Raw genomic sequence first — 23975 nt, forward strand, 5'->3', positions numbered from 1 at the left:
ACAAATGGTGTTTCACTTATAACCTTTCTGGAATCATTGTCCCCAAGAGGACAGACACACCCCTCATTTGCATCAGTGTCCATTCTTGTTGTCCTGTTCAGAATCTTGTTGTGAGGTTCTCAAGTTCTGCCCTGCAGTGACCTTGGAAGGAATACTGTTTTGAGCTGTGTCTATTCCTTGAACATAAAGTTCTTTACAAACCTCTGTGTCTCCTTCATGACAGACACTTGTCAGGATCTGAGGGAACTTTGGCAGAACACGGTGGTGTTTGTGGTAAAGCATCCACATTTGCAAATTCCAAGTCTCTAAGTGAGTACTGCCACTCCACTGTGCTGGGTTGAAGAGCAGAGATGTAGTTGTAAATGGACATGCTTGGGACCTCCTCACTGCTAGAACTGGTGCCTGATAACTGGGGCAAGGGATCCTCATCATTATCGGTGTTAGAGGCACTTTCCAGATGAGTCTGGCACAAATGAGAATCTGGGTCAGAAATGACAGTTTTTCCAAAACGATCTTCCTGATTTTCACATTTCCTCAGAGTCTTCTGGAAGGTGATGTTGTCCTCAGGACTCTCTGATGGCCTGACACTGTCCCTCCTCTCACAGGAGACCTGGTCCCCAGGGGGCTCCTCGGCTCTCCAGCTCTGCTCCCCACCTGCCTCTTCTCCGGCCACATTTCTCCAGTCTTCTGAACTTGTTGAACTCAGAGTAAATAAAGACCCTTCCTCAGACTCGGAGTCAGAGTCCACCTCATGCTGAGCGTCAGGAGTGTGCTTCTGCGCGGGCTCCTGGTAAGCTGGAGTCACTGGCAGGTCCCCGCGGCATCCTGGAGGGCCGCCGAGTGGGGACGGGTCTCCCGGGTCACTGAGCGTGGCCGCTTCGTAGTGGGCGGGAGGCTGTCCCTCAGCGCCGGCGCCCTGGAGCCTCTGCTGCTGTGCGCTCTGCCCGTTCTCCTTAGAAAACTCTGAAGGGCAGTGTGGAGGGACCCCTCCTCTCTCCTCCCCGGTGCTGGGCGCGTGTGCGCGCGCTGGTCTTTGGGAGAGAGGCGCTGTCGTTTCTCTGGGGCAGGGTGGGCCTAGTTCATCGGAATCCTTACGGACTGAGCCAGGGCTGGTCTGTATTCTGGCAGCCACTGCAGGGATGCCCACTGAACGCTCACCGAGGGAAACTTGCCTGGCCACAGTGTCATAGTTGCCTTCTCCCGGAACATCATTCCTGTAGACGTGGTCCCATCCCGCCGATGTGAGTTGGGTGTCATGCGCATTTGGCGGTCCATAGAGAACGCGCCGGGCTGCACTGTGATTTGGGGGCACCGTATCCTTCCCACTTTCTGCCCCAGTGGGGACCCCGCGTTGTTCCCCGTCCTGCCGGCTGCCAGCCTCCCTTCTGCTCGGTGCCACCGTTCTTGGTGGAAGCACAGTGGCACGTGGGGCTTGGTTCTCATAGAGGTTTAGATGGTGGAAAGTTTGGGGCAGATCCATCCTCGGCTGCTGTAGGTTTACCGCACCTTCGATTTCATCGTAGAAGGCCTGGTTTGAATACTCGTTCCCCAACGCTGAACCTGGACTTTTTTTCCGACATCTCTGTTGCCACAGTCTGTCCACATAAGGCCTCGTAAAAGCCCCCAGGCAGAAAGCCACGAAGAACGTGATGAACACCGACAGACAGACGGCCAGGACCAGGTCCTGGGAAGAGTCTGCCTGTCTGCCAGCAGCATGCACACCCTCGGCCCTCCTAACCCGTTTTGGCAGCTGTCTCGGCCTGTCACCGACATCAGAGCCAGCAGTGTCCTTCTCCAGCATAGAAAAGCGCATTTCCTGGGCCCTCTCAGCTTTGCTCCGTATGAGGGTTTTCATATGTTTCAAATCTGTTTGAGGAAGGTGTGTCTCTCTGGACATTCTGCTTGTGGGGGTCCACCAGTGTGCATCCTCCTTCCCTAAGAATGGGAATGAGATTCCAGTGATTTAAAAGCATCTGTGAGTCCTCAGTTGCTTCAGTCGTGTCCTACTCTTTGCAACTCCATGAACTGTAGCCTGCTAGGCTCCTCTGTCCATGGGATTCTCCAGGCAAGAATACTGGAGTGGGTTGCCATGCCCTCCTCCAGAGGATCTTCCTGATCCAGGGATCAAACCCACATCTCCTAACTTTCAGGCAGATTCTTTACCCCTGAGCCACCAGGGAAGCCTCAGTCCTTATCTAGCTAGATGTAAAGACTGTTTTACATGATTAGCAATTTTACTGGCTGATTGATTGGTTGGTTGTCTGATGCCAACAGTGTGTGTAAGGCTCTGTGCACATTTACATGAGGCTCTCAGGCTTGGGTCTGAGGCTCCAAGGCCCAGAGGCTGTGTTTCTTAGGCTGACTGACTGACTCCTGCCCACAGAAGGAAGGAAGCCAGGCTGTGGGTATAGTCACATTGCCCTCCTCTCTCCACATCCTTATCTACTTACTGCACATCTGTGAGGACATTCTATCAGCCCCCTGCAAAATCTGCCTTGGCCCCACCTGTGTTTGTTATATCATCTCCTCACCATTCCTCAGTGCTGGTAAACAGCAAAAATATTCAGGTTTTTCTACTGGTTCCTGACATTCTGCCCCCCACACTCAGAAGGCTGGTGTGGCTTTTACAGAGTGATGAAACAAGTGTGGCTGACACTAAAGACTTCTCTCATCATTATGGATTTCTCCTAAACCTGTTAAACATGGCTATGTCTCTACTCAATAGCAGTCCTGAGTAGAGCAGAGGCCAGAACTCATTAAAAAAAAAGAAAAGTCCATTTCTCTCTTTTTTCCCAGTTAGGAGTTTGATTTTAGATTTAGCCAAGATAGTTACTAACAACAGTGCTCACTGCTCAGTTGCGTCTGACTCTTTGCAACCTCATGGACTGCAGTTGCCAGGCTCCTCTGTCCATGGGATTTCCCAGGCAAGAATACTGAAGTGGGCCGCCATTTCCTTCTCCAAGGGATCTTCCCAACCCAGGGATCAAACCCACATCTCCAGCATTGGCAGGCAGATTCTTTACCGCTGAGCCACTAGAGAAGCCTGATAATTAATAGTGAAAAAAAAAACTTTCCAGAATATTCAGTTCTAGTCACATATTTTAGCAGTTTGGGAGAGTGACAGATAAAAAAAATCAAAGAAAAATATACTTTTTAAATTTGTGTGTTTTGTGTATGTTACATTTTCAGAGGGGTAGCAAGTATCTTAAATAATTAGGGTTCAAGTTTTAGAAGTTCTTTGATTATTTTGTTACTGTTTTGGGTAAAAATATGATATTTGGGGGTTGTAGAGAAACATTCTTTGTGAAATTTCTGGTTTTGACCAAATCCAGTGGTTCCTGATCACATGAAGAAAATTGTTCATGAATTGAGGAAAACAGATACCAACAATTGTTCTGTGATACAGCCCAAGAATTACTAATGCACTCTTGCTCCTGAGGCAGCTGTCATTGTTTCAAATGACACTAAATGTTTTGGGTACATTTTTTTCTGTTTAAATGAAACCACTTCTGAGAGGAGAGGTACTACTGACTTACCTGTGGACTCATTACAAATAGCATTCCACCTTTTCCTCCAGGACTCAGAAATAACATTTTGGAAGACTGCCAGGCTGTAGTCACACTGCCATGGGTTATCAGCCAGGTCAGCCTCCAGGTGGGGAAGCTCTAGGGCCATGATTACCACTGGCAGGATGGCTGTCAGCGCATTGTTGCTGAGGTCTACCATCTGCTCAAGAAAAAAAAAAAATCAGGACAGTCTGTGAATAAAGGCATTTGGAGACAAATGAGGTACAGATATGGCCTATATCTCTATGGAAGCAATATGAATTTCCCACTGATTTCAGAGTCAGAGACTACTGGGTTTAAATCTCTGCTCTGCCCCTAAGAACTCTGTGAGACTCAGCAAATTGTTGACTCTCAATGAGCCTACCTCCCAGGGTTGTTCTGAAGATTAAATATATGGAAAATCTTTAAGTCCAGAGCATTTATTAAAAGCCCAGCCACTTTCCCTTCCTTTTTTCCTAAGAGTTGTGCTTTGTACTGCTAGATATAACCTAGACTCCCAATTCTTATCAAGATTTGGAATTAGGTACCAGGTTTAGAATGTCTAGAAGCCCTGTAATCTTGAAAGTGGCAGAAAACATTGGATGATGAGGATAGAGTCCAGAAGAACAACTGTGATTGAACAGGAGCCAAGAGGATTCTTTTGCAAATATTATTTTAAATGTTGTTCAGTTGCTTAGTTGTGTCTGATTCTTTGTGACCCCATGAACTGCAGCACTCCAGGTTCCTCTGTCTTCCACTATCTCCTAGAGTTTGCTCAAATTCATGCCCTGAGTTGATGATGCTATCTAACTATCTTATCCTCTGCTGCTCACTTCTCCTTTTGCCTTCTATCTTTCCCAGCATCAGGGTCTTTTCCAATGAGTCTGCTCTTCACATCAGGTGTGAAGATAAGATACTACCTTACCTTATCATGGATCTTTCTGCATCCATGGCTACTTACTATACACAAAATGACTACTTTTCCTAGTCTCATATAAAAAAAGGGAATGTGGGGAACAAAAAGGACTCAGTGACTCTAGAAACACAGAGCAGGATCTGCTGAAGTTGGATCTGGCAGGGGTGTTATGGGGTAGGGGAAGCAGAGTTAGGTGTAGCTCTCGCTGCTGTCTACAGAGCATTGCTGCTGTGTACCAGACATTCTACTGGGTGCTTTACATGCCTTCTCTCTGATCCTCCCAACAGCTTTGTCATTTCCCCCTTTTTACAAAGGAGGAAACCGGATGGGGTCACAGTATATGCCACATAGACCCTCGTCCTAGAACTTGGTACCCACATGCTCAAAAAATAATGGAGGAATGAACAAATCAATGAATGAATGGCAGAGTTAAAGTCTGATCTGCCTCTGCAGCTGGGTGCCTTCTATTCCAGAATGCAGCCTCTTGGAGCCTGAGCACTCACTGCCCTGGTGAAGGGCTGGGCAGAGGAGGCCTGGAGTGTGAGGCACCAGAGTGGGATCATGGGGTTTGAAAGCAAATCATAAATGTAAACTTTGCTGAAAAGTAAAAAGAGAGCCATGGATAAAAACCAGAATGTCTGAATGTAATTCAGGTCAATTGTTTAATAAACTCAGGGAAAAAAGCAGCACTGGCATCTTAGGTCATACAAATTCTTAAGAAAAGCTGATTCAGATACTCAAACAACACCATAACCAATACTCAGTAGTGAAGGGGACCTTTGCATTGTTGAGTAACCAAGCACTCTTAACTCTTAAAGGAAGGTGGTCAAAAATAGGAAATGAGATTTGGAAGACATACACAAAACAACTTTGCTTTGGCCTGGCCTTGTCTAGGATCAATAGCTTTTGGTATACACCTGTTATGGTCTTTTACAGACCGGGACCTGGGGACTGGAGTTGACAAAAAGAAAGAGAGAAAAAGAGAGAGAGCAGTATCTCTCGGGTTACATGGAAAACCAAGAAAGCCCATGCACAGGACTTGTACTGCTCATGAAGGCACAGGGCGTCCTCTCAAGGAGGTCTTGAAAGCCTGGATGAGAAAGTGAGCTTGGCAGGCTTCCACACTCTGACAAGAATGAAGACAGAAAGAAGGGTGCGGGGGACCCAGGTCTCTAGTGGAGCAAGGGTATTTTATTAGCAGAACTGCATGCTTATATATCTTCAGTAAAATGATTACTCAGCCATTACAAAGAATGAAATTCCACCAGTTGCAACTAAATGGATAGTCTAATACATACAAGGTCGCTGAAGTGAGTCACTGAAGGGAGTCACTGAGAAGAATCCAAGCAGGTGCCCTTTCCCATTATCTCAGTCCTGAGAACTGTGTGCAGCTCTACTTGTTCCTGTATTCCAGGAACTGATAAGGAACAGAGAGTCCTTGAGAAACGGTACACAAAGGAAAATGCAACATATTGGGTCCCTTGCAGATGACACCACCCTTACGGCAGAAAGTGAAGAGGAACTAAAAAGCCTCTTGATGAAAGTGAAAGAGGAGAGTGAAAAAGTTGGCTTAAAGCTCAACATTCAGAAAACGAAGATCATGGCATCCAGTCCCATCACTTCATGGGAAATAGATGGGGAAACAGTGGAAACAGTGTCAGACTTTATTTTTGTGGGCTCCAAAATCACTTCAGATGGTGATTGCAGCCATGAAATTAAAAGACGCTTACTCCTTGGAAGAAAAGTTATGACCCACCTAGATAGCATATTCAAAAGCAGAGACATTACTTTGCCAACAAAGGTCCATCTAGTCAAGGCTATGGCTTTTCCTGTGGTCATGTATGCATGTGAGAGTTGGACTGTGAAGAAGGCTGAGCACCGAAGAATTGATGCTTTTGAAGTGTGGTGTTAGAGAAGACTCTTGAGAGTCCCTTGGACTGCAAGGAGATCCAACCAGTCCATTCTGAAGGAGATCAGCCCTGGGATTTCTTTGGAAGGAATGATGCTGAAGCTGAAACTCCAGTATCTTGGCGACCTCATGTGAAGAGTTGACTCATTGGAAAAGACTGTGATGCTGGGAGGGATTGGGGGCAGGAGGAGAAGGGGACAACAGAGGATGAGATGGCTGGATGGCATCATGGACTCGATGGACGTGAGTCTGAGTGAACTCCAGGAGTTGGTGATGGACAGGGAGGCCTGGCATGCTGCGATTCATTGGGTCGCAAAGAGTAGGACATGACTGAGCGACTGAACTGAACTGAAAGTTGAACGTCCCCTGACATACACCCTTCTCATCAACAGGTGAAATATTCCTTAGTTGGCATATTCTTCTGCGTGCACATCTGCTTTTTCATCCTAGTAGCTATTATGTTACAAATCATGAAACTGAAATCAAAACAGAATAGAGGACAGAAAGCTAATAAAATGATTCAGGAGGGGTAATTTCTGAGAAAAGATGAAAACAGACCAATTTTGCTAAAGAAGTGACCATTCACCATCATTTGAAAGGAATGTACATTATATTGTAGAGAGATTGGGAGAAACATGTAATGCTGGTAACAAATCACTATGCTAGGAAGAATGGCATGCAAAAAGGAAGGCTAATTTGAAATGCCAATGAAACATTTTCATTCTATCCAAACATGAGGATGGATTTATGCTTTAAAAAATCTATCTGGCTGCTGAAAAGATTCCCACATGAGAAGATACATAATATAGCACAAGTATTAAATATATCATCTGGGGAAAAAAAACAGCATCCATTTTAATATTCAGCTTTCTGGTACCAAAGATTCTCATCATGTCCCCAAACCAGTGTTTAGAGTTATTGCTGAACATGCAGAAGGGATAAGAGAGAAGGAGAAATTGTATGATTCTGGGCAACTTGGGTAATTTAGAATTACAGACGATTTAAACATTCTTGGGCTTATTTTTTAGTCCGACTGTAGCATCTATTACCTGTGAGCTGCAGAAGACTTTTATTTATAAGTACAATAAAAATGCATAGGAAATAAAACAGGCATAGGGAAATTATGTATATAAATATAATCAGTATGGATTTCCTTGGTGGGTCAGCAGTAAAAGAATCTGCCTCCAATGCAGGAGATGCAAGAGATGTGAGTTTAGTCCCTGGGTTGGGAAAATCCCCTGGAGGAGGGCATGGCAACTGACTCCAGTATTCTTGCCTGGAGAATCTCCATGGACAGGGGAGCCTGGTGGGCTATAGTTCATGGGATCACTAAGAGTCGCACATGACTGAAACGACTGAGCACTCACACACACACACATAATCAGTATACAACATACTAAATGGGGTTCCAGGCAATCTGACATTTCTGTGGCAAATTGTGGAGTGCTGCCAAGTGAAGCAGACTTTCTTATCTGCTCTGATAACTACTATGGCAGACAGGTCCCCAGAAAACCTTCCCCACATTCACATCCTTTGAGTCATCGCCTCCCCTTGGAGGGGGAGAGGTGAGACCTCTGCTTTGCTTCTAGCAAATAGACTATGCTGAAAGCAATGAGACACGTCTCCCATGATTACATTCCATGAGCCTGTAATGTTCTTGCTGGCAGGCTTTCTCCTTTGGGCTCTGAAGCCAGCTGCCATGCTGTGTACTGCTGTGTGGAAGCCCACATGGCACAGAAACAAGTGTAGGCTTATGCTGACAGCCAGCAAGGAACTGAGCCTTTAGCCCAAAAGCCCATGTGGAACTGAATCCTGCCGATAACCACGTGGCCTTGGAAATGAATCCTTTCTCAGTTGGGCCTTCACGTGAGACTCCAGCCCTGGCCAACATCTTGACTGCAGTCTCTTGAGACACTTTCAGCATAGGCCCCAGCCAAGCCTTGCCTGGATTGCTGATCCACAGAAGGCATCAGATAAATACATGTGTGTAGTTTTAGACTGCTAAGTTTGCAGTAATTTGTTACACAGCAATAGATAATTTATACACCTATGCATGAACATCATCTATTCATTCATTCCTTTGTTTATTCACCAAGAGTTTGTAAATACATGGTATGTACTGGACAGACGTTAAGCACTAGCAAACAAAATAGACATAATGTATGTCCTCAAAGGGGCTTCCCTGGTGGCTCAGTGGTAAAGAATCTGCCTGCAATGCAGGAGACACAGGTTTGAACCCTTGGGTCAGGAAGATCCCCTGGAGAAGGAAATGGCAACCTATTCCAGTATTCTTGCCTGGGAAATCCCAGAGACAGAGGAGCCTGGCATGGGGTCACAAAAGAGTCGGACGTGACTTAGCGACTAAACACACACACCCATGTATTCTCAAAGAGCTCTGCACCTAGTAGGAGGATTATAGGGATACAAGCATTAACAGTTAACTATACCTAAAATGAAATAATTCCAGATTCCATATGTACAATAAGGAAAAATCATAGCCTATTAAATACATATAAAGGGAATGAATTCAATCTAGAGGCCCAGGGAAGGCTTCCTTGAGGAAGAGATGTTGGAAGGATTAGTAAGAGTTCACTCTTTCAGGCAAAAGGATTAGCAAGATGGGAGGGCTTGGGATGAAAACTAGGCAGGAAAGCAGTTAGCAAGAGGAGTGTGGCTTGAAATGAACCTGGAGGCGCAGGTAGGGGCCAATCAGATTTGTATGTTAAAGGAGAAGGGCACCCTGGCCACTTGAGAATGTCTATGTGTAGTCTCTTGTTTATAAAGGGCTGACTGTATTCCAAATACATTAATGATTTTTATATTGACTCCATGCTAAGAGATAGTATTTGAGTATACTAGGTTATAAAACATATTACTAAACTTAAATTTACCTGCTTATTTTTACCTCTTAAAAATAAGTTAACAAGAACATCTAAAATTGCCTATGTGGCTCACGTTGTTTTTATTGGATGATAGTGGCCTATGTAAAGAATGTGGGTGTGTGGTGCAGGTTACAGGGATGGGGGCTTAGGCTGCTCCTAAGCCATCTCTGCACTTCCCTGGTGGCTCAGACAGTAAAGAATCTGCCTGCAATGTGGGAGACCTGGGTTTGATCCCTGGGTGGGGAAGATCCCCTGGAGGAGGGGATGACAACCCACTCCCGTATTCTTGCCTGGAGAATCCCGATGGACAAAGGAGCCTGGCGAGCTACAGCTCATGGGGTCACAAAGAGTCGGACATGACTGAGCAACTAAGCACAGCACAAGGCATCTCTAGGTGCCACACTGCTGGCCACTTTGGTATTTCTAAAGGAGCACTGAGGAGAGATTTTTACAATAGCTCCTCAAAGAGGGGGAGGTGGGAGAAAGGGGCTTGGAGGAGAAGGGGCTAGAGCTGTCAGAACTAGAGCAGGGCTCTGGGAGTTCCTCACACTCACAGCTGTCAGGATGTCAGGACCTTGGTGAGATTCGCTGCAGGGTGCCTGAGAGCCAGGCAGCAGGGCTCTAAAATGTGACATGGGTCCCCCCCTATATTGGTCTAATGTTTGAAACCGTATGTGGCATGTGGTATGTGTGATGCAAGTATATGTTGATACCATTATTATTTGTATTATTCTGTGTACAATTTTGGTATGAGGCACCAGGGTCACTAGCCTTCTGAGATTCATGTGGTCCTGGGCCCTATGGGTGTACAGCCCATATAGGCCCATAGTGTCCCAAACTGCATCAAATACCAGGGATAGTTGACTGACCTTGTAGTTTAGAGAAGGAGCCTTCCTAATAACTGAGATTCATTTTCTTGCCAGTTGGTAAGTGAAAGCTCAGAGCTGAGTTTAATTTGACTTAGGAAAAATAATGTGCCTATTCTTGCTGCTGAATATTAATGTTCAAATAAAATTCATGTCCACTACTGAGGCCTTGGAGTTTTGAGGCAAGAGAGAGACTTCAACTTTTTCAGGGGAATCTTAAAATAGACTTATATTTTTTGATTAGTAGCCAGTACTACTGGGCATGTACAAACTGTTCAATGAAGAGTTCTAATTAATTGCCTGTAGGTCCGCATATTTGAGATGTTATAAACTTTATTTTCTAACCTGTAAATTTTTTAGGTCCTTGAAGGCTTCTGGATGAATTCTGAATATCCTGTTGCTCTTTAAATGGAGGTTTTCCAGTTGCAGGCAGTTATGAAAATCAGACAAACCAATTTGTGATATCCTGTTGAATGACAGATCCAAACTCTGTAATGACTTCAGTTTCCATAGTCCTGTTAAAATTAAAAAGCAGATTGAAATATAAATCTGATATTTACTGCAGCATTGTTTATAATGGTAGAAAACTGGATACAACTTAAATGGTTCACAACAGAGAATAGGCAAACAAAGGGTAGTCTATCAATACTATAAATACCGTGTAGCCTTAAAAGAGAATGGGGTAGACCAATATGAACTGACTGGACAGGAAGGTAAGTGTTAGTTTTCAGAAAAGTATAGAGTATAATTCTATTGTTTTTGCAAAAGAAGAACCAGATACATTTGTTTTGAGAGAGCAGAGAAGAAGGCCTGGAAGGAGATGAACTAGGTAAGGTACCAGTGGTATTTACACTTTGGAGCAGGATGGTGAAGAAAGGTGAAACTATGCTATTATTTTATACACTTTGAATTCTTTCTTTATATGAACATATGCTAATTTGGGGTCTTCCCAGGTGGCATTAGTGGTAAAGAACCTGCTTGCCAATGCAGGAGACATAAGAGATGTGGGTTCAGTCCCTGGGTGGGGAAGATCCCCTGGAAGAGGGGATGGCAACCCACTCCAATATTCTTGCCTGGAGAATCCCACAGACACAGGAGCCTGGCAGGCTATTGTCTTCACGGTCACAAAGAATTGAACACCACTGAAACTACTTAGCACGCATGCACATGCTAATTTTATAAGAGCACTAGTAAAAAAAAATCTAACCTGGATTGAATGAGATTATTATAATACTTGCTTATTTGATTGACCTGTGGGTAAAACTGGATGATCTTACTATGGTTATAGAGAAAAAAATTGTTTTGTGCTTCACTTACATGGATGAATTCTTCCCATTTTCAGAGATTATTATTCTATTTTGTAGTTATATCTTTTAACTACTTATTGTTGATGAGTGTTTTCTAGAAATTCTTGAATTAGGTAATGTGTTACAGCTAGATATTTTACTTTCTGGCAAAATCATCTAATTGAGTGTTGGCCTCTGCCTTCGTATTTCACTTGATTCCAGAAGTAACCATTTGGCACTGAAGATAAACGTTGAGAATGAGGTGCTAGCCATAGCAGTCTTCCAAATTTGATTTCCCATATGAGTCTCACAAGGAAGCCCTGCATTTTTACATTTCCTTCTGCTCTGTTCTCACATGTAGTCTGTGTCTTTAACAATCTACTACATACAGATCATGTTGGTTCAATTCCAGAAGGGTTTATTTCTTGTCTACTATCTGCAGAGTACTTACTATAACTGTTTATGCTGAGAGATGATGACTTAATTGAAATGGCTTCACATCTATGCCTTCATATGTTCATTTCAGCTGTATAGACTAAGCAAGAGATCACAAGGATGACAACTCAGTCCAAATATTATGAGCAAGGCACTTGGTGCTGGGGATGAAGACAATAGAGAAACCTTGTGTCGGGTTACGTGATAAAGCACACGCACAAGAAAAAGCTGTTAGTTACACAAAGCAGTTATACCCCCACCAATAAAACAGTCTTTGGTTGTCAGTCTTTCCATCAGATGATTGGTCCCTTCAGGGCAGAATTCCCATCTTTGTGAACACTTGTAAGGCCTGTTGTATGATATACATTCTGTAGGCTAGAGGTCACAGTGGTTGATCTGCACAGAAATTTACAAGTCGTGGAGCCAACATTAAAGATTCAATACAAATATGTACATTTCTAACTTTTCCTGAAAAATTGAAAGTCTCAAATGGCACAAAACATTTGGTTGGAGCTGAATGAAAGCTGCCTGCTGTGGATGGGACATGTACGTATAGATGAATATGATGTCTCTATCAAAAATAGTAAGACAAAGAATAGGCCAAGAAGCCCTCACGTTTAGAACAAGGAGAGACCGCCAAGGTTAATATTCAGCTGGCATATGCTGAATACTTATGAATACAGTATGAGAAATACTTCCATGTTGGCTCATGAGCAGCCATCGCTGAGCCCCCGTGTGCTGCTCCACTGCCCTGGGCACTTGACTGCGTCCTCCCTTCCCCCTCCCTCCCCCAGAAAGATTCCACTCCATCAATACAGCCAGGAGCCTTCCTGCTTGGGAACCCAGGCTAAAGGTCGCTTGTTAAATGTTTTGAACATAACCTCTGGAGAAAATCTCTTTCTTTGTGGAATGAAGAATATCCCTATGTGTTTTAATATGCACACATATGGGTCTTGAGACAAAAATGCCACACAGAAACTGAGATGAAGGAGTTTCTTAACATTTTTATGAGATTTCCTGGCCTGTATAGGGATGTAAGCTCATGGTTGCTACTATATATAGTGCTTAATTGAATTGAATAAGTACCCCAGGAGTTCAGGGATGAGGGAGACCACATCCATCAATTGACAGGGAGTGTTGAAACCTCCACCTCTAACCGTGGATTTGCAATGAAGCTGGACCTTGTGGGGCCTTCTCAGAGACAGGACCCTGTGTTCCCTCCCTCTCGTCTGTAGAAAAGCTTTAGCCTTCTAGGCCTTCCCCAAGTTCCAAAGAGCAAATTTAATCAGAGAAGTGAGAAAATGTAGAAACCAAGGAAAACAGTCAAGTAAGACAAAATAGTAATAGTTTATAAAAACAGAATGATCATACGATCCAGCAATCCTACTTCTGGGAATATACTCAGACAGAACTATAGTTTAAAAAATACACGCACAGTTCTGCTCCTAGCAGCACTGTCAAAAGAGAGAGCAAAAGCACAGAAACAAACTAGATGACCCATCAACAGACGAAGATAGAGAAGACGTGGCACGCGTACACAACGGAGTACTACACAACCATAAAAAAGAACGAGATAATGCCATTTGCAGCAACATGGATGGATCTAGAGAGCATCATAAGTGAGGTAAGTCAGACAGAAGAAGACAAATACCATATGATATCACTTCCATGTGGAATCTAAAATATGGCACAAATGAACCTATCTACAAAACAGAAACAGACTCATGGACAGAGAGAACAGACTTGTGGTTGCTAAGTTGAGAGTGGGGAGAGGAGAGGGATAGACTGGGAGTTTGGGGTTGGTAGGTGCAAACTATTAGCTTTAGGATGGATAGACAACAAGGTCGTACTGTATATAGCACAGGGAACTATATTCAATATCCTACAACAAACCATATTGGAAAAGAATATAAAAATATACATATATATATGTGTATATATATATACATAATATACATATATGTGTGTGTGTGTGTATAACTGAATCACTTTGCAGAAATTAGTACATTGTAAGTCACAAGCTGGAATCAAGATTGCCGGGAGAAATATCAATAACCTCAGATATGCAGATGACACCACCCTCATGGCAGAAAGTGAAGAGGAACTAAAAAGCCTCTTGATGAAAGTGAAAGTGGAGAGTGATAAAGTTGGCTTAAAACTCAACATTCAGAAAACGAAGATCATGGCATCTGGTCCCATCACTTCATGGGAAATAGATGGGGAAACAGGGGAAACAGTGTCAGACTTTATTTTTGGGGGGCTCCAAAATCACTTCAGATGGTGATTGCAGCCATGAAATTAAAAGACGCTTACTCCTTGGAAGAAAAGTTATGACCAACCTAGATAGCATATTCAAAAGCAGAGACATTACTTTGCCAACAAAGGTCCATCTAGTCAAGGCTTTGGTTTTTCCTGTGGTCATGTATGGATGTGAGAGTTGGACTGTGAAGAAAGCTGAGTGACGAAGAATTGATGCTTTTGTAGTGTGGTGTTGGAGAAGACTCTTGATAGTCCCTTGGACTGCAAGGAGATCCGACCAGTCCATCCTAAAGGAGATCAGCCCTGGGATTTCTTTGGAAGGAATGATGCTGAAGCTGAAACTCCAGTACCTTGGCCACCTCATGTGAAGAGTTGACTTATTGGAAAAGACTCTGATGCTGGGAGGGACTGAGGGTAGGAGGAGAAGGGGACGACAGAGGATGAGATGGTTGGATGGCATCACTGACTCGATGGACGTGAGTCTGAGTGAACTCTGGGAGTTGGTGATGGACAGGGAGGCCTGGCGTGCTGCGATTCATGGGGTTGCAAAGAGTCAGACACGACTGAGCAACTGAACTGAACGGAACTGAAGTCAACTACACTACATTAAAAAAAACGACCAAAAAAAAAAAAAATCACAGTCTCATCTCAGCCAGCTCTGCAGGCTGATGTGCCCCCTCTGTAGGCTGATGTGCCCCCTCTGTAAACCAGAGATGCTTTGGTCTTGGTATCAAGGTGTCCATGGCATGCCCAGTGTGTCCCACTGCAGAGCAAGGCCATATGGGTGCAGCTGCCACATGAGGCTGGCAGAAGGCAGGGAGGCTGCTCTCAGCAAACATCCTCTGCCAGCTCGGTGGAAGCTGTCTGTAGCAGGAATAACTCCAGACCAAACAAACACTTCAGCTGTTTGAGTTTTGAAATAAAATTGGTGGGTGGGGCAGTTAGCAACTGAGGGTCATTTTAGCTGCTACCACTAACATACCTTGTAAGGTACCGTAGCAAGAACTGGGGTGGGAAAGAAAATTAGATACTCAGGATGATCAAATGGCCCTAAGAGAGAACTAACATTTTTGCACACCTGTTTTGTATGAGGTTGAAGGAGAGATGTTTTACATATATCACTCTCTTACAGTTTTTACAAATGTTCTCTCTAAGCCTCACATCAACCTCTATATATATTGCTATCTCTAGGTAAAGATAAGAACCAGGAGGCTTTTCTAGGTTAAGTGACTTGCTTAAGGTCAATAAACAAGTAGAGTAATACAACTGGCCTACAACTGGTAGGCCAGTTGGTAAAGAATCTGCCTGCAATGCAGGACTCTGGGTTTTGACCTCTGGGTCAGGAAAATTCCCTGGAGAAGGAAATGGCAACCCACTCTAGTATTCTTGCCTGGGAAATCTCATGGACAGAGGAACCTACCAGGCTACAGTCCATGGGGTCGCAAGAGCTGGACACTATAGTGAAAAACCACCAGCAAGGAATACAAAAGATAAAGCAGAGAGTAAAGGCACATATGATAGGCACATATGAACTTACCTACAAAACCAGAACGGGCTCATAGATAAAGAGAGCAGACTTGTGGTTGGCAAGGGAGAGGGGCAAAGGAGAGGGATGGACTGGGAGTTTGGGGTTGATAAATACAAACGGGAAGAGTAGAACCAGAACATGCCCAAGCATGTTTGGGGATGGGGGGGTGGGGTGGCTTTTGAACATGGACAGTTATAAAAATACCTTTTTTATTTGAATTCCTTCATAATATCCAGCTAAGATCCATAAGAAGAAGAAAACTTTTGCACATGTTCAGTTATTCCTTCCACATGACGATTTTCTCTTTACTTCCACTTTTAGAGAATCAAGCTTTAATGCTACTAAGAGAACTGGTGAAATTCTACAAATGATCTGTTCGTCTGGGGGTCTCTCAAGATGGAGTTGGGGAATTTGGGTAAACTCTTCCAAGACCCGTGACTGTGTTTCTCAATAAGGGGAAGTATGTTCTTTCACAAACTGCATGGTGAATCAATGTTCAGGGACATTCAGGTGAGTGAAAGAGGTTGTGAGGTGCATTACTGGGTGGGGCTTGGTTATCAGAGAGCACATTTCGTGTTTAAAGAAAGTTAAATGTTGGGAGAAAAATATGGAGGCAATTTCGTGGAGAAGGGATTATTTATTAAACTGTCTTCTGATGATCACTTAGGCCACAAGGGGCAGGAATTTGATTAGCCTTTGCATTTAAATGGCCAGACAGTTTTATTATTTCCAAGAAATTATCTCAGTGTCTATTAGAAAAAAATGCTACAGAGGGTATGCCCAGACATTACACTATCTTAGAAACATTCCTTGGGACTCTGAACTTCCTAAATGCTCTTCCAAATGTGATAATCTGATAACATAAAGTTTATGGCTTCAAGTTCAAAAGTATTAAGAATTGGAATAGAGTCTGGAATGGTCCTGGATAACATATTTGATTCATAAAATCAGCCCTTAATACTGTCAAATTTACATAGGTGAGCCATAGACCTTGCCCTCTTAGCTTAATGACATACATTCATTTTGTTACTTTAGAACCTATATTGGTTTTGAGAACATTGGTTATTGGTATTTCCATAATCCAAGGAACAATCAGGATGAAAGGTTTAATATCCTACAAATGAAAAGAATACAACATGCTTTTTTTTTTCAACAACACACTGGTTACATTTTTTTCCTTCTCCACCAGTTTCAAAAATCAGTTACTATTTCACCTCATTGATAACATACTTATTTCTTGGATTCTGGAATTTAATGTGTTAATGTGAGGTTGTCACATCTGGTCTTTCAGCCTAACTGGAAACCCAGTAAGATGTTTGTCCTGATATACTTTCAGGCACTTTTGGGCACTCCCAAAATACTGCTTGATGTAAGTGGGATAGTGTAACTGGAGACCAGTCCCTAGGATTTCTATTGTTTTTAAACTGACTTTTCCATCATTAATACTATACTCCCAAAATATGGGAAGAAGGTGAAGTGATCATTAAGGTTAAATTCACGGTTGGTTTCTGTTTTGTATCTCCTCTGGGTGTTTTTCCAACATGAAGCTTTTTGGTAACATCACAGCTGGTCAGTATCAAGACAGGAAGTCAGCTCACATTGGGTTAGTCAATATGATCTTTTACCCTTCCAAAAGTGGGCTTTCTGGAGTCAAAACAACATTTCACTGGCTCTATGAACTGTCACTATTTTAAGACATGTCAAACATGATTTATAAAGGCACACATGTGCCACAGGCCAACTGTTTGATTGGTGTTGAGATTAATTAATTGTTAATTGAGATGAGAGCGAACACCTATGTAAATCAGTTCAGTTCAGTCGCTCAGTCGAGTCCAACTCTTTGTGACCCCGTGGACTGCTGCACGCCAGGCTTCCCTATCCATCACCAACTCCTGAAGCTTGCTCAAACTCATGTCCATTTTGATGGTGATGCTATCCAACCATCTCATCCTGTGTCATCCCCTTCTTCTCCTGCCTTCAATCTTTCCCAGCATCAGGGTCTTTTCAAATGAGTCAGTTCTTTGCATCAGGTGGCCCAAAGTATTGGAGTTTCAGCTTCAACATCAGTCCTTCTAATGAATATTTAGGACTGATTGCCTTTAGGATGGATTGGTTGGATCTCTTTGAAGTCCAAGGGACTCTCAAGGGCCTTCTCCAACACCGCAGTTCAAAAGCATCAATTCTTCAGTGCTCAGCTTTCTTTATGGTCCAACTCTCACATCTGTACATGACTACTGGAAAAACCATAGCTTTCATTAGATGGAGCTTTGTTAGCAAAGTAATGCCTCTGCTTTTTAATATGCTGTCTGCATTGGTCATAGCTTTTCTTCCAAAGAGCAAGCATCTTTTAATTTCATGGCTGCAAGCACCATCTGCAGTGATTTTGGAGCCCCAAAACATAAAGTTTCTCACTGTTTCCACTGTTACCCCATCTATTTGCCATGAAGTGGTGGGATCAGATACCATGATCTTAGTTTTCTGAATGTTGAGTTTTACGCTGACTTTTTTACTCTCTTCTTTCACTTTCATCAAGAGGCTCTTTAGTTCTTCTTCGCTTTCTGCCATAAGGGTTGTGTCATCTGTGTATCTGAGGTTATTGATACTTCTCCCAACAGTCTTGATTCCAGCTTGTGCTTCATCCAGCCTGGCATTTCTCATGATGTACTCTGCATAGAAGTTGAATAAGCAGGGTGACAGTATACAGCCTTGATGTTCTTCTTTCCTGATTTGAAACCAGTCTATTAGTCCATGTCCAGTTGTAACTGTTGCTTTCTGACCTGCATACAGATTTCTCAGGAGGCAAGTCAGGTGGTCTTGTATTTCCATCTCTTTCAGAATCTTCCACAGTTGATTGTGATCCACACAGTCAAAGGCTTTGGTATAGTCAATAAAGCAGAAGTTGATGTTTTTCTGGAACTCTTTTGCTTTTTTTATGATACAACAGATGTTGGCAATTTGATCTCTGGTTCCTCTGCCTTTTCTAAATCCAGCTTGAACATCTGGAAGTTCATGGTTCATGTACTGTTGAAGCCTGGCTTGGAGAATTTTGAGTATTACTTTGCTAGCGTGTGAGATGAGTGCAATTGTGCTATAGTTCGAATATTCTTTGGCATTGCCTTTCTTTGGGATTGGAATGAAAACTGACCTTTTCCAGTCCTGTGGCCACTGCTGAGTTTTCCAAATTTGCTGGCATATTGAGTGCAGCACTTTAGAATTTGAAGTAGCTCAGCTGGAATTCCATCACCTCCACTAGCTTTATTCATAGTGATGCCTCCTAAGGCCCACTTGACTTCACATTCCAGGATGTCTGGCTCTAGGTGAGCGATCACACCATTGTGGGTATCTTGGTCATGAAGATCTTTTTTGTATAGTTCTGTGTATTCTTGTCACTTCTTAATATTTTCTGCTTCTGTTAGGTCCATACCATTTTTGTCCTTTATTGTGCCCATCTTTGCATGAAATGTTCCCTTGGTATCACTAATTTTCTTGAAGCGATCTCTAGTATTTCCCATTTTATTGTTTTCCTCTATTTCTTTGCATTGATCATTGTAAATCTATTTACCTATATAAATAGTTAGATACAAATGATTCTCTGCTTATGGATTATAATTATGAATTAGAGTGGGCTAGGATCAAGTCTACTGCAATAACTATTTAACATTTTAAAAGATAACTTCAGATTTAGCCAAAAACAAATTTGTTACCTAGCCGTAGTCACAGAATAATGAATGGGAAGGTATGCTAGAGGGGACTCAACCTAGGAAAAACTGGAAGTATATGATGATTACAGAAAAATACTTCAAATCACAAAATGCTATGGATAAAAGAACTCAAGAATATCCAGTTAGATTTAGGGCTTACATTGGACTTTCATCATTGATTTGTTTTATTCATCTCTCCATAGTTCTATATGCTAGAATTCTATTATTGAATAGAATTTTAGACGCAGGATTTGCTCATTTCATATATTCCCCCCCCCTTTGGAAATTTAACATATTTCCTGATATTTTGGGAAGCAAAAGTTTAACTTGAGAAAAGAATATGGGACTGTATCTGCATTTTATAGGGATATTTGGTCTTTAAATGAAATGCATTCATCCTAACCTCCAGTGAGTTCTGGGGAATTCATTTGCCTTAAGGAGACAGAGTCAGCATTTCTCTATGTACTGTTGTGGTGGGCTGATATTTTGACATATTAATCTTTTGCCTATCTCTTTACCTTATTTCCTTTCTCTCTGTTCCAGCAGAAAGTGAAAGATCTGTGTTAATTGTTCCAGGGGAGGCCCTCCCTGGTGGCACAGTGGAAAGAACCCACCTGCTAATGCAGGGGACACAGGTTGGATCCCTGGTTGGAGAAGATTCCACATGCCGTGGAGCAACTAAGCCCATGAGCCACAACTACTGAGCCCGAGGGCTAAGGCCTGCAAATCTCAACTATTGAGCCTGTGTGCTGCAACTGCTGAAGCCCACATGCCTAGAGCCTGTGCTCTGCAGCAAGAGAAGTCACCGCGATGAGAAGCCCGCGTGCAGCAATGAGACAGTAGCCCCCGACGGCACGTCATGAGGCAGAAAGCAGAGGTGAATACATGTCTTTTTGGCTTTTGTTTACTAAAGGCCTAAATCTTTAGAGGGAAGGAATTTCTAGATCTAGATAGAGGATTTTGAAGAAACAAAAGCAGGTAAGAATTTCCTCCAAAGTGAAGGACTGAAAAGAAATGTTCTCTGGCTAGAAGGGGCAAGGGATACATATATGAGCATGTGTGCACATGCACACACACACACACACACACACTTTGATGCCTTGTTGGAGTATAAGATTCTAGAGCTGTGGTACAAATCTAGGAAAAGACAAATGAAAGTCCACAAAAGACTGATGTTAACTGTCACTATCTCTCCATCCCACCCTAACTGATGCGAGCAGAATGGGGGCTCAGAATTAGAAATTCTGCTGAATTATAAACGATAATTACATATCCAGCTTACCTGAATTTGTGGGTTGAGATTCACATTTAACACACTAGTTAGGAAACACTGCTATATCATGTGAGTATGTGTAGCTTTAATGATGTTCATCAAAGAGTTATAGCAAACAAAATGGAAATAATCTAAATGCTATTTAACTGAACTGATTATAATATATGTTTATGTGAAAATTGGGGCTTCCCTGGTGGCTCAGATGTAAAGAATCTGCCTTCCAATGCAGGAGACACAGGTTCTATCCCTGAGTTGGGAAGATCTCCTGGAGAGGGGAATGGCTACCAATTCCAATATTCTTGCCTGGAGAATCTCATGGACAGAGGAGCCTGGTGGGCTACAGTCCATGGGGTTGCAAAGAATTGGACACAACTGAGCAACTAACATATATGAAAATTATTTATTTAAAATATTTATGAGATTGTTTAATTATGTAATGATGTTCCAAATATTCTGTGATATAAAATTATGTTATGACATACGGGCAGTAGGATACAATTTTGAGAGAAAAATATATAGGTAGACATAAAGGATAAACTTGAAGAATATATATTACATGAGGGGCTTTAATGTTTCCCTTTAAATTTTTCTTTAATTCCTAATATTCTACAAATAACAGGTATTTCTCTTATAATAAGAACAATATAATAAAAATCATAAAATGCAATTAGTTTACACTTTGCACTGAAAATACTACACCCTGCTTTTATGGAAAAGGTCAGAGAGAGAAGACTCCTGTCCTCACACAATTCTGCTAATATGGTGACTGGAACAGTTGTCCCTTCACCTGCCAGGCTATTATTGTCACAATTCTGCTTACAGAAACTGGTGAAAGAGCAAAAAATACATGAATAAATAAAAAAATAAAAACATGAAATTAAAGAACTGAAAATGAGAAAAACTAAATCGAGTTTGAGATGGAGAAAAATGAAAATACTCTTACATTTTCTCTTTTAGCCTGTGCACACATGTGTGCTAAGTTGCCTCAGGCATGTCTGACTCTGTGCAACCCTATGAACTGTAGCCTGCCAGGCTCCTCTGTTTGTGGGATTCTCCAGGCAAGAATACTGGAGTGGATTGCCCTGCCCTCCTCCAGGGATCTTCCTGACCCAGGGATAGAACCCATGTCTCCTACATCGGCAGGCAGGTTCTTTACCACTAGCTCCACCACAGGGCCTGATATAAAGTAAGTACTTCGCAATAGTGGTTGAGACTGAAAACAAATAGGGAAAGGAAACTCTGTAGCTTTCCTGAATATAAAAAGGAAGCTGTGGCTTACAAATCTCATTTATTTTCTAAATAAAACATCATTATTATTATAAAATATAAAAATATAAAACATTATTATTAGTATTATTATACATATTTTCTAAATAAAAACATTGGAGTTAAGGAACTCCAACATGTAGATTACTAAGTATCAGAATGGATGAGTGTTTATTATTAAATAAGATGATATATGTTCTGATGAGTTCTAATTTTGATTTAATAATAAGAGTTTATATATAATATTAGCATATATATAGTCTACATTTGGAGGAGAACTAGATAAGTAAATGTAAAATGTATTCTGTAGAAACAAAAATTATAAATATGGCAACATTTAATTTGAATTGTTACATATTAAAAGTATCTGAACTAGTTATTTCTCAATGCTTTTCTATAATTAGTAACAAATATGCATAAATCAAATTAGGTAATTTAAAATAATGCATTATTATTTAGCACTTAAATACTCCCTATTATTAGAAAGTATTTAAGTATCAATATGACAAATTCATATAATATCAATATAAGTTATGGCAACAGGAGATTAAATTACATTGACTTTAAATTTCACATATTATAAACTTAAAATTCTCATAAGAAACTCCTTCTATTATATTTAAAAAGTGAAAGTGAAAGAGTTAGTCACTCAGTCGTGTCTGACTCTTTGTGACCCCATGGACTGTAGTCCTCCAGACTTCTCCATCCATGGGGTTTTCCAGGCAAAAATACTGTAGTGGGTTGCCATTTCCTTCTCCAGGGCATCTTCCTGACTCAGGGATCGAAGCAGGGTCTCCTGCATTGCAGGCAGAGCCCATCACATGAGCCACTAGGGAAGTCCTTTTATTATATTTACTCTGATCAGATTGCTATACTTTCAGCTGTTTTCCTCAAACTGAAAACAAACCTGGAATTCTTATTGACACAAACCATTATGACTCAGTGGGTAAAGAATCTGCCTGTAATGCAGGAGACATAGGAGACACGGGTTTGATCCCTGGGTCAGGAAGATTCTCTGGAGAAGTAAATGGTAATCCAGTCCAGTATTCTTGCCTGAAAAATCCCATGGACAGAGGAGCTTGGTCGGGTATAGTCAAAAGTGTCGCTAGGGCTGGATGTGACTGAGCAACTAAGCATGCATATTAGCTCTCCAAATACTCGTGGTTTCTTGGTCCGTCTTTTTTTTTTTTTTTTTAATTATTTTTTTAATCTTTAATTCTTACATGTGTTCGTCTTTTAAAATTGTACTTACCCTTGGGAATGTTGCTGAGTTTATTTCGTTGAAGAGTAAGCAACTTTAGAAATGGAAGCCGATTTCTCAAGCTGCTTCTGTGGCGTTTCACCCATGAGGACTTAAAACTGGGTAGATCCAATAATACTGAGTGAATGGCATTGTTGCTGAGGTTTAATATTTCCAAAGCATGAAAATGTTCAAGAGAGCTTAAGGTTATTTTTGATATGAGATTGTTACTAAGGTCCAGGTGTTTTATGTTCCATTCTTTCTTCATGTGAGTTTGTAAGAGAACCCTAAAGAAATTGGAACTTTCATCCACTGTGGGTGCTATCTGTGATATGTCCACGGGTATTTCATGCTTGCGAGCAAAAGAGCAATTTGTTGTAAGATATCCATTCCATTGGCACTTGGAATTGAACAAAATACTGCTTTTTCTTGATGGGTTTGTCATTGTGTCAGTAAAATAAAGACCTATAACCATGGTAATCACTCTGAAACACAGGTTTTTCATAATGCCTGGAGAAAGAAAAATTGACTTATTCAAAATGACTTATGTACAAACAGCAAATAAGCAGAAAATTTAATTCTCAATTTAAGACTTAGCAAAGTTATCTTGCCTTGATTGTCAATTTAAGTGGATGTTTGATTTCTTACAAATCGAGGTAAAATGTAACTGCCAAAATGGTATACAGCTATAGTGTAAAATTTTAAAAGAAAGACCCTCACCCCTACTGCCCTCCACCCCGATCTGTCAAAAAATACATATTCGCCTGGGTCTCACCTCTGTATGCTTTTCCAGGACCATTCACCCTACAGTCTGCTTTAGACTGAGGGAAACCTACCAAGGTTAAACACTTCCGTGTTCCTTGCCGGTC

The 23975-nt window shown here is 41.9% G+C and overlaps 1 protein-coding gene across 1 annotated transcript; it reads right to left on the reverse strand.

Annotated features, from left to right (window-relative positions):
• Positions 1-214: 214 nt before the first annotated feature.
• On the reverse strand, positions 215-23611 carry LRRC66 (leucine rich repeat containing 66). The gene is made up of 4 exons (XM_068974770.1): positions 23119-23611; positions 10464-10633; positions 3537-3726; positions 215-1935 (listed from the first exon to the last, which is right to left on the reverse strand). Exons 1-4 carry the CDS (start codon positions 23609-23611, stop codon positions 215-217), a joined length of 2574 nt encoding a protein of 857 aa, XP_068830871.1.
• Between the last annotated feature and the right edge of the window lie 364 nt (positions 23612-23975).

Source organism: Capricornis sumatraensis, chromosome 7, assembly GCF_032405125.1.
Source record: "Capricornis sumatraensis isolate serow.1 chromosome 7, serow.2, whole genome shotgun sequence".
Lineage (NCBI taxonomy): Eukaryota > Metazoa > Chordata > Mammalia > Artiodactyla > Bovidae > Capricornis > Capricornis sumatraensis.

What these genes read in the sequence shown, in the direction of transcription:
- LRRC66 (XM_068974770.1), bottom strand. Translation starts at nt 23,611, where the DNA reads ATGAAAAACCTGTGTTTCAGAGTGATTACCATGGTTATAGGTCTTTAT. An exon ending in AGGACCTAAAAAATTTACAG is followed by an intron (nt 3,727 to 10,463) that starts GTTAGAAAATAA and finishes TTTCTTGAGCAG; the next exon opens with ATGGTAGACCTCAGCAACAA. An exon ending in TATTTGTAATGAGTCCACAG is followed by an intron (nt 1,936 to 3,536) that starts GTAAGTCAGTAG and finishes TCCCATTCTTAG; the next exon opens with GGAAGGAGGATGCACACTGG.